This window comes from Gossypium raimondii, chromosome 6 (genome assembly GCF_025698545.1).
Source record: "Gossypium raimondii isolate GPD5lz chromosome 6, ASM2569854v1, whole genome shotgun sequence".
NCBI lineage: Eukaryota > Viridiplantae > Streptophyta > Magnoliopsida > Malvales > Malvaceae > Gossypium > Gossypium raimondii.
Genome location: NC_068570.1, coordinates 55,403,949 through 55,418,973, shown reverse-complemented (window position 1 = coordinate 55,418,973; position 15,025 = coordinate 55,403,949). Strand labels below are relative to the sequence as shown.

Below are 15,025 nucleotides of genomic sequence, written 5' to 3'. Positions count from 1 at the left end.
TTTCCTTTGATTAGAAAAATCAAGGAATTCCCTAACTCTTACTATAGTTTCTGAAAATAAAACTAATTGTAATTGTATATTTTGTGAGCACCATAATGCCTTTATTTATATTCACTCAATGAATACAATTTTGAAGAGCCACGACCCTTCATATTGGACATACTTCTTGAGGGAAACATGTCCCTTGAAAATGTATTCATTGAATGATAAATCATCAATTTTAATTTGAATAGTGTTTATGAACAATTAAATTTGTAAGATGATAAATCATCACTTTTAATTTGAATAGTGCTCATGAATAATTAATTTGCAATATATAATTTCCAACAAAAGGAGCTCCTAATTCCATGTGGAGGCTCTCTTTGGGGTCCGAATCCACTGCATCAGCTAGGCTTGTTCCTCAAACATGACTACACAGAAGACGAAACCAAAGGCAATGATCTGTATGATGATATTGAAGCAGGAGAAATTGTGTCATAATTAAGCTTTGATTAAGAGATTTTTCGAGTTGACAGCAAGTCAGCAACTGTTATTCATTTTGTAAATGCAAAATTTGACAAAAATCAGTAAACATACAAATGAAGAATTATATATTGCATTTGAGATATCGAATTATGGATTTTATTGCATGATTTCAGAATTGTTTATTATCTCCGATATGCTTAAAAATACTTGAACTTATGCAGAAAGGATTGTATAAAACTGTGATTCCACATCGTCATCATCCCTTTCCAATGGGAGAATGACAAATTATGTTTTTTTTCTCATTGGAAAGCGACAAATCAAAATTTTTTCTCATTGGAAAGCGATAAAAATGACGTGAAATCACAGTTTCATACAATCATTTCTTTAAACTCATATTTTTTGAATTTTTAAAAAGTATTTATATTCTTTTTAATTAATATTTAATAATTTTGTATATTTTTCTATTCATTAAAATTTTATATACATTTTTTAATATTTAGTATTAACATTGTAATATTATATATATTATAGATTTAATTTTATGTATTTTAAATTATATAATATATAAAAATAATATAATATTTACACAGAAAAACAGGTCGAGCTAAGCCAGACTCAAGGTGTTAAATATTTAAGCTCAAAATTGACTCATATTTTAAATGAACTATTTTTTAGACTTAATATTTTTTAAATTTCAAGTATGCATTTGAATTGGGTCAAGAGTAACTCAACCCATGAATAGTCCTGAACTAACTTAAAATAAATATATTATAAAATATATATTTAAAATAAATATATGGCTTAACAAACTTATATATTACTATAAAATATAAATAATTATAAAAATATTAAATATTAAATCGATTAAATTGATGGATTTAATTCTAAAATATTATCAATATAATCAAATATTCCCACTCTATAACCAATTTAACCGACCTATACAAAATTGACGAATGGTTTCCGTTAATGTTTGTAGTCTACACCAATCCCATATCTGAACCTGGACGAACCCTTCAGAAATAACCTCCTCTCTTATCCTCTACCAATCAGTTCTCCAGTGTTAGCAGCAAACCTAAGATCATTGGTCAACCTTTTAATTTCTAATTTACTGTTTAAAAACACTATCAGGTATCAATATTCGATCTGATTCTGAATCCTGTAATTTTCAGACTCTCTCCAGGTATCGATTTCTTTCTAATCTCCCAATTGCTCTTTTGTAATCTGAATTTACAATCTAATTTGAATTGAATCCTTGCATAATCGGTTAATTCCTTAGAAACCCATTTCGGGTTTTAGTTTTCAATAATCGCCTTCCTGTTAAATGAGTTCGTAATCTAGAATCTTTAAATTTTATGTAAGTTTGGTGGATTACGCTGAATTTTAGGTTCTTTGGGGGGCGATTTGTGGTCTGATTGCTGCATAAAACCATCGACTTGTTAGTTCAAATCCCTGATATGTATTGTTCATCTGATTATTTATGCAGACAAATGCTATTATTCCCAATTGATTTTATTGGAGCATCATCGTTCAGTGCAGTGGCACTCAAAGAGGACAATACTTTAGGGATATTATTACGAATGTACGATGCCCTAACTGATTTAAATATAATTGCAGAGAGAATAGAAATTGCTATACTTGTAGTATCATGTTTCAACCCGTTAATTCAATTTTCCGATCTTTATTTTTCAACTGAATTATGTACTTGTAGTTCTGTTCAAGTATTTCATGAATCCTGCTTTCTAGTAGATATCAGTGCTGTACTTGGTATTTGGATCAATAGTTGGTGTATTATTGGTGCTTATTTGCTGTTCCAACGGACTGCTATTATCATCTATTGATTTGAATGTAGATGGAAGAGAAACTGAATTCGTGTTTCGACCCCGTAATTTGAATTTCTGACATGTAGTGTTCACCTGATTTATGTACTTATGATTCTGTTCTAGTATTACATGAATCAAGGTTCCTAACAGATATTTACTGCTGAGCCAGTATCTGGCTTGGTAGTTGGTTTATGATCCGTGCTTGAAGAACAAGATTTGAATTTTCCTTTTCCCTGAATACTAATGGTGGTTTAAAGTCAATTTTCTTCTTTTGCAGCATCAACAGGTTCAATTTGTGATAAATAAAGTGCTGCGTCCCATTGTTAACATGAAAACTAAGGAGGATAATCTTCCTGCAGTGCAATCAGTTGTCAAAGATGGATCATTCGTTCAGATAAAGGTGCTGTTCTTCGCCAAAGCTCGAGATATAACAGGGTTGACCGAGTTATCAATGGAGGTTTCATCTGGTAGCACTACTCAAGATTGTCTGAACAAGCTTGTTGCAAAGTTTCCTAACTTGGACGAGATTCGTCAGTGCATTGTTCTTGCTCTCAATGAAGAATACACAACCGAGTCAGCTGTTGTGAAAGACAAAGATGAATTGGCCATTATTCCTCCTATAAGTGGCGGGTAAGCATTTTCTGTTTCATATTTCTTAAAGGCACTCAAAGAATAAAGCACAAGCTTCATCTGTATAATGTTTGTTGGAGCACTCGAATTTGCAATATTTGAGTCGTTAATGTTAATGTTGCATGGTACTGCATTCTATGTTACTCAAAATTTCATTTTCATAAAAGAAATTATGTTCGACATTTGTGTCTTACACTTATGTTACTTGAATTCAAGTGGGAGTGTTAGGTATGGTTATGTGCCTGGCTCTAGTATGTCGTAATATGCATTAGACACTAGTGTTGGGCACAAATGCTTAGAGAAAAATGAAAAGTTGGACTAATATACTCCGACATAAACTCTAACATGGATATGGTAGTATCATCTTCTAAAATATTTAGGAAAAAGTAAGAATACTCGTGTCGGACATATGCTTGTATCTAGCATTTACTGCCAATTTGGGTAACATAGATTGCACTTTGTTCGTTCAGAGGATGAGGTTGGTGTTGTAAGTTCAAGTTGTGGAAAATACAGTAGTCATTTATGTTATAGAATCATCTCTCATTGAACATAATGTTTAATGGAGCACCTAAATTTGCAACATTTTGAGTCATTTATGTTAATGTTTCTATGCTACCGCAATTTATATTACTCAGATTTTCATTTTTATTATACTTGATACATCTGAATATGGGTATGAGAAAATGACTTTATATTTAAAATATGAACTCAAATTTCAGGATACTTGTGTCGAATATATACATGTATTCTATTGAGTAATATATATTGCAATTTGGTTGTTTGATGGATGGTGTTGTAGGTTCAAATTTGTGGAAAATACAATAGTCATTAGGTCAAAGTAGTCTCTACTAGACCAATTTTAGGGTCAACTTTAGGAGTCTGCTCGAAACTTTGAAAGATTTAAATAGAAGTATTAGATTAGAATAATGTTTTTAAGCAAAAGAATGATCTATTTAACCTAAAATTTAGATTTAAGTAATTATGTATGATATTAATATCACTATTCCTATTCAGCTGACCATGCTACACTTAAGCTTTAAAAAGAAAGGTACACTTTAATCGAGTAATCCCTATTGCAATTGTTTTGTAAGACTATTGGGAACAAGCAACCTTGCTAATGGACCATATATGTATCCCTCCCAAAAATAATTCAATGATCATGTCTAAGATCATTGAAGAAAATGAGGTTAAATTATTAATAGATAAAATAATTAAAATAAGATACAATAATTAATATGAAAAATATAATACCTTTATCAATTTTGAATTATATAAAAAGTCAGTTTAGTCTATTTTTAAATATTTTATTTAATTTTTGATTTTTATTATTTATCAAATTACTCATAACTGGACGAAAGAATTCTCACTTTTGGCTAACTTCTTGTGGCAGTTCAAAAAGTTCAAAACAATAATCAAAATTATGAAAATTAACGCACAAAATTTATTTTGCTTTGAACAAAAGATTGAATCTTGCGGTAATAGGAATTAATTTTTATATTTAAATTTTTTAAATAATTTTTGTATTTTATATATTTTTCTAATTGTTTTACAATTTTAATAATTTTATTATTTGTATTATTTTTATTTTTATAACTTCTAATTTTTGAGAATTTTAATAATTTTTCAATTTTACAGTTTTTCAATTTTTATAATTTAATAATTTTAAATATTTATTTTTAATAATTTATTAAAATTTAATTAATTATTTATATGATATATATAATAAAATAGCGTCACATCATCGGTGAATACATGTTAACTACCACGCAGGACAACATGTCTACGCTTACCATTTACAGAAAACTTAACATTTCCATTTAGGAATTATAGAAGTTTAATGGTCTAGAAAAGTGTGAAGAAAAAAAAGGTAACATGATTTTTTAAGATAAAAATTTATTCTAAGAAAATATAAAATGTGCAGAATACAGACCATGAGAATTATTAATATGTAAACATTCATAATAAAAATATTTTAAAGAAAAGATAATATAAATATACGAATTAATAGTATTATTACTACAATTAGGAAAAAATCCACCTTTTATCTTTTACAAAAAATTTATATGGTAGAGACTAAATTAGTCTCTATATTATTAAATGAATCAATTTAGTTTTTACATTATTAAAAAGAATCAAACAAGTCTTAATTGTTACAAAATTAATTTATTGTATAACAAATGTCTTCAAAATTAGCTTTTTCAATTACAGTTAAATTACAAATAAAAGATTTTATTTATAGAATTATAAAATTTTAAACTATTAATCATGTTAAACAGTAAATATTAACTCTATTTGAATTTGATATTATTTAATTTTTAATAGTACAAGGACTAAACTGAATCATTTAATAGTAAAGAGACTAATTTTATAATGGTCCTATAGTAGAGGGACCTCTCAAATATATTCACCAAAAAAATACGAATAACAAATTATCAAGTCTATAACATTAGTTAGGAATAATTCTATCATATTTTCTCTTTTTACAAATTATATATTATTTTGTGGGTTAGTGATGTGTATTTTTTATTCCACAAACAATGTTAAAAATTGTCGTGTTATTTTTTAAAAAATTTATTATATCCCTATAAAACTCTTATTAATCCCTTAATCCTTTTGTGGAGTCTAAAATCTTTATTGGTAGTGTACTAAATATTCCCGTATTTAACATTAACTAAGATGAATAAAATAATCAAATCTAAACATCATTTAGAAAAACAATCGCAAGATTTTACTTTAGATTATAAAGGTTTTCGATATATTCTTTACAAAAATTTTAAGCAAAATTCTATCGTAAGCTCAAAAAGAAGCGAACATATAGCAAAATGTTCAATTAAAATGTTAGAAATTTTAATAAAACATTTCAGCATATTCGAACAAAGTCTTTTATATATTAAATTTACGGGTTAATATTCGTATATTGACTTGTATATATATTTTATTTCACAAGTAACTTTTAAAAATGATTATGTGTCTATTTTTTTAATATTTTACTATACATTATAAAATTCTTGTTAATCTTTTAACCCTATTTGTAAAGTGTAAAATCTCTATTGATAGTATATCAAAATTTTCCTTTATCTTACATTAATTAAGATAAATCGAAAAATCAAATCTAATTATCAATTAAAAACCAATTGCAAGAAATTCTTTCCAAAATTATTCACATGTTATTTTATATATATCCTTTCTAAAATTTTATTTTAAATTATATATATATTCTTTACAAAATCTCTTTTAAGTAAAATTAATAAAAGAGAGCATATAGTAAAATAAAATTTAATATAACGTAACGTAGATGAAAATCACATATCTCTTAATCATTAAAACATTCCGTCATATTCGGAGCAAAATCTTTGACATGCATGTTTGCATCCTTCTTTTTCACGAACATCTTCAACGCACTTTGGATAGCAATTGTCTACACAGTCACTTTGGGCAATCACAATCAAACCCAGAATCATTAGCACTACCAAATAAATGGTTTTTTTGGTAACCATTTTTTATTTATTTTATTTATTTTTTAATTTTTTTTCAATGATGTGAAAATAAGTGGGAAGAATTGGAATATTTATAAGGGATTTTAGTTGATATATTTATTAAGTGGTTTTGAGTGAATCATGGAGTAAAATAAGGTTTGGGATTGGTTGCAAGTTTGGAATTTTCTTCTGCTTCGGTTAGCCAATGCTTTATTGTTTTTCTTTTTTCTTTTTCTTTTTTTACATTTACTATATTATTTTTACTGGATTCAAAATAAAGTAGGGTAAACTATACTTAAGGTCATTAAATTATTAATAAGTTTTTGTTTTTGTTACTCAACTTTAAAAAGTTACAAAATGATCATTGAATTATTTGAAAGTTTTCATTTATGTCACTAAGCTGTTAATATCGTTGTTGTATGGCATTTTCCGTTCGCATCACTTGTACCACTAAAAGCTCTTCTTCCCCTTCTCTTTTACAATTTAATTTTTCTAAAAACAATTTTAAATGTCACGAATCTTCAAATCAAATCCAAACAGTTTCCTTCTTCAATCTCCGATAGGCTATCAAATTAACTTGGTTCTAGGGTATATGTTTCTTATGGGTGAATGCAAAAGGGGGAGGCAAGGGCTTTGGGCCTCCCAAAAATGAAAAATTACATTTCAACACCCTTAAAATTATTAAATTATAACTTTTTATATGATAAAACTATACTTTATTCCCAAAAATGGAAAATAAATTATGTTTAATTCTTTTAAAAAATGATGAAATCATAAATTAATTGTAGTAAATATATTTTATCTGGGTCATTAAATTTGAATATCTAGTGTATTTTTTATTATTGGATAATGTGTTTTAATAATATTATTCCATAATGTTTTATTATTAACATTTTTATTAATATCTTGATTGAGTTTTAGTTCGATTGGCATAAGTATTGTTACTAATATAGGAACATGTGGGTTTGAGTTTATTAAACGCATTATCTTTCTATTTATGGGTCGGGAAGGGATTATGGGTATTTTAAAAATTAAAATAGGTAAAAGGTGGTTTTTTCTTTAAAAAGGTTACATGTTATTATTTTTATTGCTTTTTTTACTACAATTAATTTGAAACATTAATAATTTTTATTTTCATTATTTTTTGGATTTATTTATATTAATAATTTTTCTCTAAAAATAGATTGAATTTTAGTTTTGGTATTTTCGAAGTGTGTAATTAATTTGACGAGAGCTTTGGGTTCTTCCCTTCCCTTATTTTAATGCTTTATTTTCTTTTTAATATTTGATTGAGTTAATAAGTTTTTTTATTCAAAAAGAAAATAAAACAAATATTAAGCAGACAGTATTCTTGGTGTTACAAAATCATGAGCATCAGCATATAATAAATAAAAAATTGCATAGGGTGGAAAGTAAAAAAAAAAAAAAAAAACAAAACATTGCAATGGTTGACCCTAAGCCATCGAAGCTAAGCCATCAGCAAATTTATTGCCTTCCTTGTAGACGTGTTGTATCATCACCTCCCATTCCTTCTTCATGTACATACGAGCTTCACGACTCAAGTTATGCTTCCCAACCTTAGCACTGTCGGTCAATATATGAACAACGTTAATATTATTTAATTCAAGAATAACTCTTCTCTATCTATTCCACCAGGTAACCTGAAAGTCTTCAACGACACTCCAAAGTTCCACTTCCAATGCCGAACAGAAACTGGTAAATCTAGAAAATCTGACAATCCATTTTCCATTTCAATCCCGTGTAACTCTTCCAAAAGTGATCATACCCGTAGTTGGTTTACGCGCACCATCAATCTTCAACTTGTCCCATCCGAGAAAAGGGCTCTTTCAACTTATAAATTGCATACTTCTAAAACACTTATAATATTACCCTCAGGAGAGTACTCCATTACAAAAGTGTATTGTTGGTGCATTCAATTGAGTTCATATGTTAATTAGTTTATGTAACAATAAATTTAGGTTTTGAATTAAGGAGAAAATTATATTATCTTCGTAAATAATAATATTTTTGTATTCTTGAACATGAAACAAAAGTGAGTACTTATTTTACTGTCATTTGCATTCTATTGTCCTCAGTTATTTTAAAGTGTTTGTTTCATTCTGATCAAGGTTATTTTTTCTTACATGTTTTGGAATTTCATGTTGTCTTAATAGGTTTGGATGTAAATTTTCATTTTGAGTACGTATTTCTCTCGTTGCAGTTTATGTATGTGTATTGAGATGTTGAGTATTTGGTTTCCCATTGTTCTCCTCCTCAGTGTTCTTCCCGTAGCTCTCTTTGGTGTGACCAAAACGTCAACAATTGTAACATACTGTTGGTAAAGCCTTCGTATTCACCTTTCTGGGCAATGGCGCGTCAATACTGATCAAGGACAATTGCAGTTCTAGCAAATCTTCCCCTATTGCTCATGGTGGTGTTCCCAATACTTCTGCTATTGCCCGAATGAGACCCTTGGTATAATACTTGTATGGTAGACCCGGGAGTCGAATTTTCCAAGGTTGGGTTTCTTCCGTTGAAAAATCCTGGCTCCATGGCTGTACCACCAAATAATGCCCACAAACCATCCATGGTCCTCCCGAAAGAACTTCATCATAATCATGTTGCTTAGAAAATTTCACCAGAAAGAAATTGTTATCAAGATCCGCTCAATTCCCATAAAATAGCGTTTCACCTGACAAAGCCCTATACCCAATCAAACGACCAAGCATCAGATCACTAGGGTTTTGCTCATGCTCTATCAATCCAGGAATGTACATACTCTTTCAGAAAAACAGATTTCAGGGTATTTCCCATCCAAAAACACTATCATCTAAAAAGGTATCCTCCTTGTCTTCCCCCACATTCTTAGCCATCAAAATATCCCTAAATGAAGTGCCCTCCCTATCCATACCATCTCCAAGACGCCGTGGAAACGTCTTTACGTTTCACCTTTTTGGTTGCTCTCTCCAACTCCGCCGGGAGTGGAGAACCTAGCCACTCGCTAGTGAGAGAGTGGAGAGAAGCCATCCTTCGTTAGATCAAAATTATTAATTGTTAACTTTATATACTAATTTAAATATTAAAAAAAATCTAATTATATCTTTTCTTACAAAGGTTCAAAAGTGATTGTATGAAACTGTTATTTCACGTCATCCTTATCCCTTTCTAATAAAAAAATAACAAATTAAATTTTTTCTCCTGAAAACATTAAATTTTTCTCTTGAAAAATACAAATCCAACTAAAAATACTAAAAATCGGAGAAAAATTTGATCTGCTATTCTCCTATTAAAAGGGATAGAGATGACGTGGAATCACAATTAAATACAATCTTTTCTTAAAAGTTAGAGACTTATTTTGATATCTATATATATAAAAGCACAAGTTTTAAAAAAATATATTATTTTACTAAATTGATATTATATAAAATAATATTTTTTTAAAAATAATAAAGGTTTTATTCAGTCATATTAGTTGAGTTGAAGTTGAATTCAACTAAATATTAATTAATTATTAATAATAGAAAAAATTATATTGCCATAATTTATTTGACACTTTAACTTGGCGAAAAAAATTATTTTAATTTTTATTTAATTTTTGCTTCTTTTAGCTTTTGAACTTAAATAAGTTACATTACTTGTCAAATTACCCCAAATATAAATGGAAAAATTAACAAACTTAACTTTTTTATTTGGCATCCACGTGGCAACTCACGCGTATGTAATGTTAGCAATTAACTATTTTTAAAAATTTAAAATATTTTAAAATAATTTGATATATTTTATAATTTTTAAATAATATGTCATATCAACAAAGTGAATAGACATTAATTTTTATTTATTTTGATATGATTTGACAAATAATGAAAATTTAAAATTAAAATGGACGAAAAATTAAATGAATAACTAAAAATATTTATTTTAAAAATTAAAAGTCAAATAAATTATTATCTCTATGTCTTGTCATAGAATTTATATAAAGGTTAAACATATTTTATATAGTTTTTAAAAAAAAATAATTTCATTATAGATTTTAATTACATCAGTTCTTTTTAAAAACAATGGCTAGAATTACTTATGGCTGCTACACAACCCATAAATAGGAGGATAATGCGCTTCAATGTACTTGAACTAACGTCTTCCTACATTGATAACAATGCATATGTCAATCGAGTTAAGACTCAATTAGCCTTTAATAAAGTTAAAAGAAAAAAAAACCTATTGATTTATCTGATAATAATCCAAAAAGAATTAAAAAAAAAAAGGAAAACAAATCAATTAGTAATTTTCCACTCAAGTTCAATTGCATCCCCTTTTCCTTTAGTCTCATTGCAATTCTGTTCACAAGCTTTTAAGCAGTCAGCTTTGTTAGAACCTTCGTCTTCCATGCATTCAGGCATGCAATTGTTCACACATGAAGCAATTTCTTGGCTTCAACAAATTCCAGCCATTAAAATCATCATAAAAATCACCATTGTTGTCATATTTTTCTTGGAGGCCATCTCTTTTATATTGAATTTTAATTTTTTTTTTTGGTATTTTTATGTAATATGTGAAAAATGTTTTGGATTAGAGTGTTTAAAATAGGCTTACATGAAGGGATTTTTGGTGTAAAAAGACAAGTGGTTTTGAGTAAGAAATGGAGAAAGAACATGAGGTTTGGATGAAAAATGGTTAATTTTACAGGGCTTCAACCTTTTTATTCAAATATTAAAAATGGGATTGTATGATTTAATAAATAATTAATAATTATACTTTTTTTAATACAATCCACACACCTTTTATTAGAGCAAATCACTGCTTCACACACACCACGACTCAAATTCAAGACTTGAAATATAAGATGAATACCCATGACCAATCAGCCAAATACTGGGTTCAATAATTAAAACTATTTAATTGTTTAACTTTTTATCCTCTATTTTCTTAATTGATGCTAGAATCATGATCATTATTTAGATATTATTTGGAAAGCTACCTAATAATTGTATTTGTGTGTAATTTATTGTAATTACATAGGTGTGACATGTTTAAGAGATTGTTGTAATTAGCAGGTCCTACTGAATTGAATATAATTAAAGCATTACAATTACAATTTTAAATTCTTATAGGGGGTGTGCAATTACAAAGAATTACACTTAATTCTAACTACCATATGGCTTTTCAAACACATCTGTACATTGTTGACACCATTTTTTGGATGAAAAATGGGGTCGACTTGGATTTTGAAAAATGAAACGGGAGTCGCTACCAATCCTTTTTTATGAGGTGTGATTGGATCACCTCGAAAAGTGATTGTTTTTAATAAACAGTTTGATTTTATTAAAACAACAAGTTTGGTCCACGAAATTTAGAAAAACGGGTTCGGGAGTCGGTTACGCACGAGGAAGGATTAGCACCCTCGATACGCCCAAAATTGGTACCTAGTTGATTACTTAATGTCTTAATGTTGAAAATTGAGAACTTTGGAGAATTTTAAAAATACGATCATTTTATTAAAACGTTGAAAATTTTCAAGAAAAAATGGGATATTTCACGTTATTCGAGAAAGAGAATCATATCCCGTAAGTTAAGACACAATGTCTCGAATTCCCGATACGCGAATAAAAATGCTTATTTAAAAGATATTTAATTACCTTGGATTTAAAAAGGGATCACGACCAGTAAGTTAGGACACGATCCTTTTTTAATTCCCGATATTGTTTAAAACTTGAGTTTAAAAAAAATTCGTGTAATAAAGTTTAAAAGAATATTCAATTGTTTAAATTAAATGAAGAAATCGCAACCCAATACGTTAGGGCACAATTTATCAAAACATTAAACACTGAATATTACATTTATTTCGAAAAATCCTCGTTTCGAGAAAACAACATGTCACATCCAATGCGTTAGGACACAACGTATTGAATTCTTGATAACGAGCTTGTTATCATTTTTAAAGAGTAATCTCGATTATTTAAGTTCAATGAAGAAAGTCGGAACCCAATACGTTAGGGCTCGATTCTCTCGAAGATCCAAAATACCGAATATTACTTATATTTTTTAAAATTTCTTTTTTGAAATCTAAATAGAAATGAGCGTAATGGAATGATGATGGTAATGTAAGTAAAATAATCATGAGGAAAACAAAATATAAATAAATAAGAAGTCATATATATATAAATAAAATCAATCACGTATGTACAATAATAAACAAATATAAAGCATAACAAATAATAATAATGGACATGTAAATAAATAAATAAATGAAGAAAATAAATAAAAGATATACACATATGAATTATTAAATATAAAAATATAAGTATTTACATATACATATATATATATATATAAATAGGTTATAAAATACAAAAATATATAAAATATAAGTATGTACATTATAAAAAGTGTGTATGTACGAAAGCAGGTATGCATTTTAAAATATAGGTGTATATATACATATTTTGGAAATTATAAATATAAATGATACTTGTATGTATGTATATGTATATAGGAAAATAATAAAAGGTATATAGATATATATAGACATGTATTAAAAATAAAATGTGTTTGTATGTAAAATATATGTACAAGCATAATGCATATATATAGATATACATATATATATATATATATATAGAATAAAAATAAACCTAAAAAACAAAACTATAACGAATAAATAAAAGGGCAAATAAAACTAATAATGATAATAATTATAATTCCAAGACCCTCATCCAATTATTGTACGGTGTCCAAGCACATTAGTATACAAAAATAAAATGGAAATAATAACGAAAAAATAAAAAAATAAAGGTTTGTCTTTCTATCAAAATAAGCATAAAATAATGTTAAAATACCTGTGAAGTCCCTCCATTACAGGAATAGATCAAATTTGTCCATCTATTAGTAAATGGTTCAATTTAATTAATGTACTATTAAAAAGTCAAATAAGCCCAGATTAGAATAGAGTTAACATTTACTATTTAAAAAATGACATGAAAATTTTTTCACTTACAATTTAACTCCAAACAAAATATTTCATCTATATAAAATCATAAAAATATTTTAAAACATACATTTATTAAATAGTAAATTATATTTTTTTAAGCGGTAAAAGTTAACTATGTTAAAATTTAACCTTATTTATTTATTTAATAATACAAAACTAAACCGGTCAATTTATAGTATAAAGGTTAACTTGATCCGATCTCTATAATAGAGGGACCTACTAAGTGCATTCACCAATAAAATAATATCTAGGGTAGAAAAAAGAAATAATGTGTGGAACATGTGACTTTTTAACCCGCCTATAAAGTTTAAATCTGATTCCATCGATGTATCAAATAATATTTTATTATATTCGTATTATTTATCTATATTTTTATTTAAAATTTTATATATCTGTATGGATTTTAGTAGGTAAGAGGCTCGATTATTGGCAAACCTAGTTCTTATCCTCCAAAGGCAAGCTCATATAAACAAAATATGATAGTTTATTATGGTGAATAGTTTGGAGGAGTGTCAAGCAAACATGTATTGTTGATTTTACTATGGAAGCTAAATATATGGTTGCTTTAGAATCAACTAAGGAAACATTTGGCTTCGACCTCGAAATAATTCCTAATACGAGAAAAGTTATTACATTGTATCGTGATAACAATAAAACAATAACTAATACTAAGGAAAGTAGGCATTTTAAGAAGACTAAACATCGATCCCAAATATCACATTATCAAAAAGATTGTTAAAGATGGAATAGCTTATATAGTCAAAATAGTTTATTAAGACAACCTTGCAAATTCGTTTAACAAACTCAGGTTCACTTTTGATTTTAGGATCATCACTAACTTCTATTAATTTCAACAAAACATCTCTTATTTGTGGAGCTTAAATCTTATAGTTTTAAACTTTCAATACGACTTTCTCAATGTGTTGATGATGATAATTTAAGAGTTAGGCTTGATATATAATTTTGTAAAACTTTTCAGTATTTGCGTTGAAGAAGAAAATAATGAATATATTGATTGTAATACTCCAAAAAAGGATACAGTTTTAGAACAACAACAAATCATATCACAAAGTACTAAATTTAAACTATAACAACCACATGTAACTTCTAATTAGAAGTCCATAAAAAATTACTTTCCAAAGCCTCGTTGATGTTGACTTTTCCACTTTTAATACTTCATTATATAGTCAATTATGACTAATATATATTCAGGGGCCTAAAGTAAGGGCTTTACTTGTTTTACCCTTAAGGGGTACTTGAAATGGCATGCATTTATTCACACATCGCACAATTTCTAGGGTTGAACTAATTTCTGCCATTAAAATTATGGCTAAAATCACCATTATTGTTCTATTTTTCTTGGAGGCCATCTCTGTTTTGTTGATTCTTTAATTGGTTTTTTTTTCTTCTTATTTTTTGATGTAATATTATGAAAAGAATTTGGATTAGAGGGTTTAAATAGGCTTACATGAAGGGATTTTGTGTAAAGAAACAAGTGGTTTTGAGTACGAAATGGTGAAAAAAATATTAGGATTTGAATGTAATTGTAATCTTAGAAGGTTTCTAACTTTTTTCTTCATATATTTGATTACTAAAATTAGATTAAATAATGATTTTTAATGATGTAGCAAATAATTACGAATGTA

At 27.5% G+C, this 15,025-nt stretch overlaps 1 protein-coding gene across 2 annotated transcripts; it reads left to right on the top strand.

Moving 5' to 3' along the window:
* Positions 1-1,393: 1,393 nt before the first annotated feature.
* Positions 1,394-3,571, top strand: LOC105774285 (molybdopterin synthase sulfur carrier subunit). Of its 2 annotated transcripts, XM_012596731.2 has the most exons (3): positions 1,394-1,648; positions 1,952-2,047; positions 2,566-3,571. In XM_012596731.2, the coding sequence occupies exon 3, from the start codon at positions 2,617-2,619 to the stop codon at positions 2,920-2,922; it is 306 nt and encodes a 101-aa protein (XP_012452185.1). In that variant the 5' UTR covers positions 1,394-1,648; positions 1,952-2,047; positions 2,566-2,616; the 3' UTR covers positions 2,923-3,571. The 2 variants fall into 2 exon arrangements, with proteins under 2 accessions (XP_012452185.1, XP_012452184.1); XM_012596730.2 differs by lacking the exon at positions 1,952-2,047.
* The last annotated feature ends 11,454 nt before the right edge of the window (positions 3,572-15,025 follow it).

Coding starts and splice junctions, on each gene's coding strand:
- LOC105774285 (XM_012596730.2), top strand. CDS start 2,617: ATGAAAACTAAGGAGGATAATCTTCCTGCAGTGCAATCAGTTGTCAAA.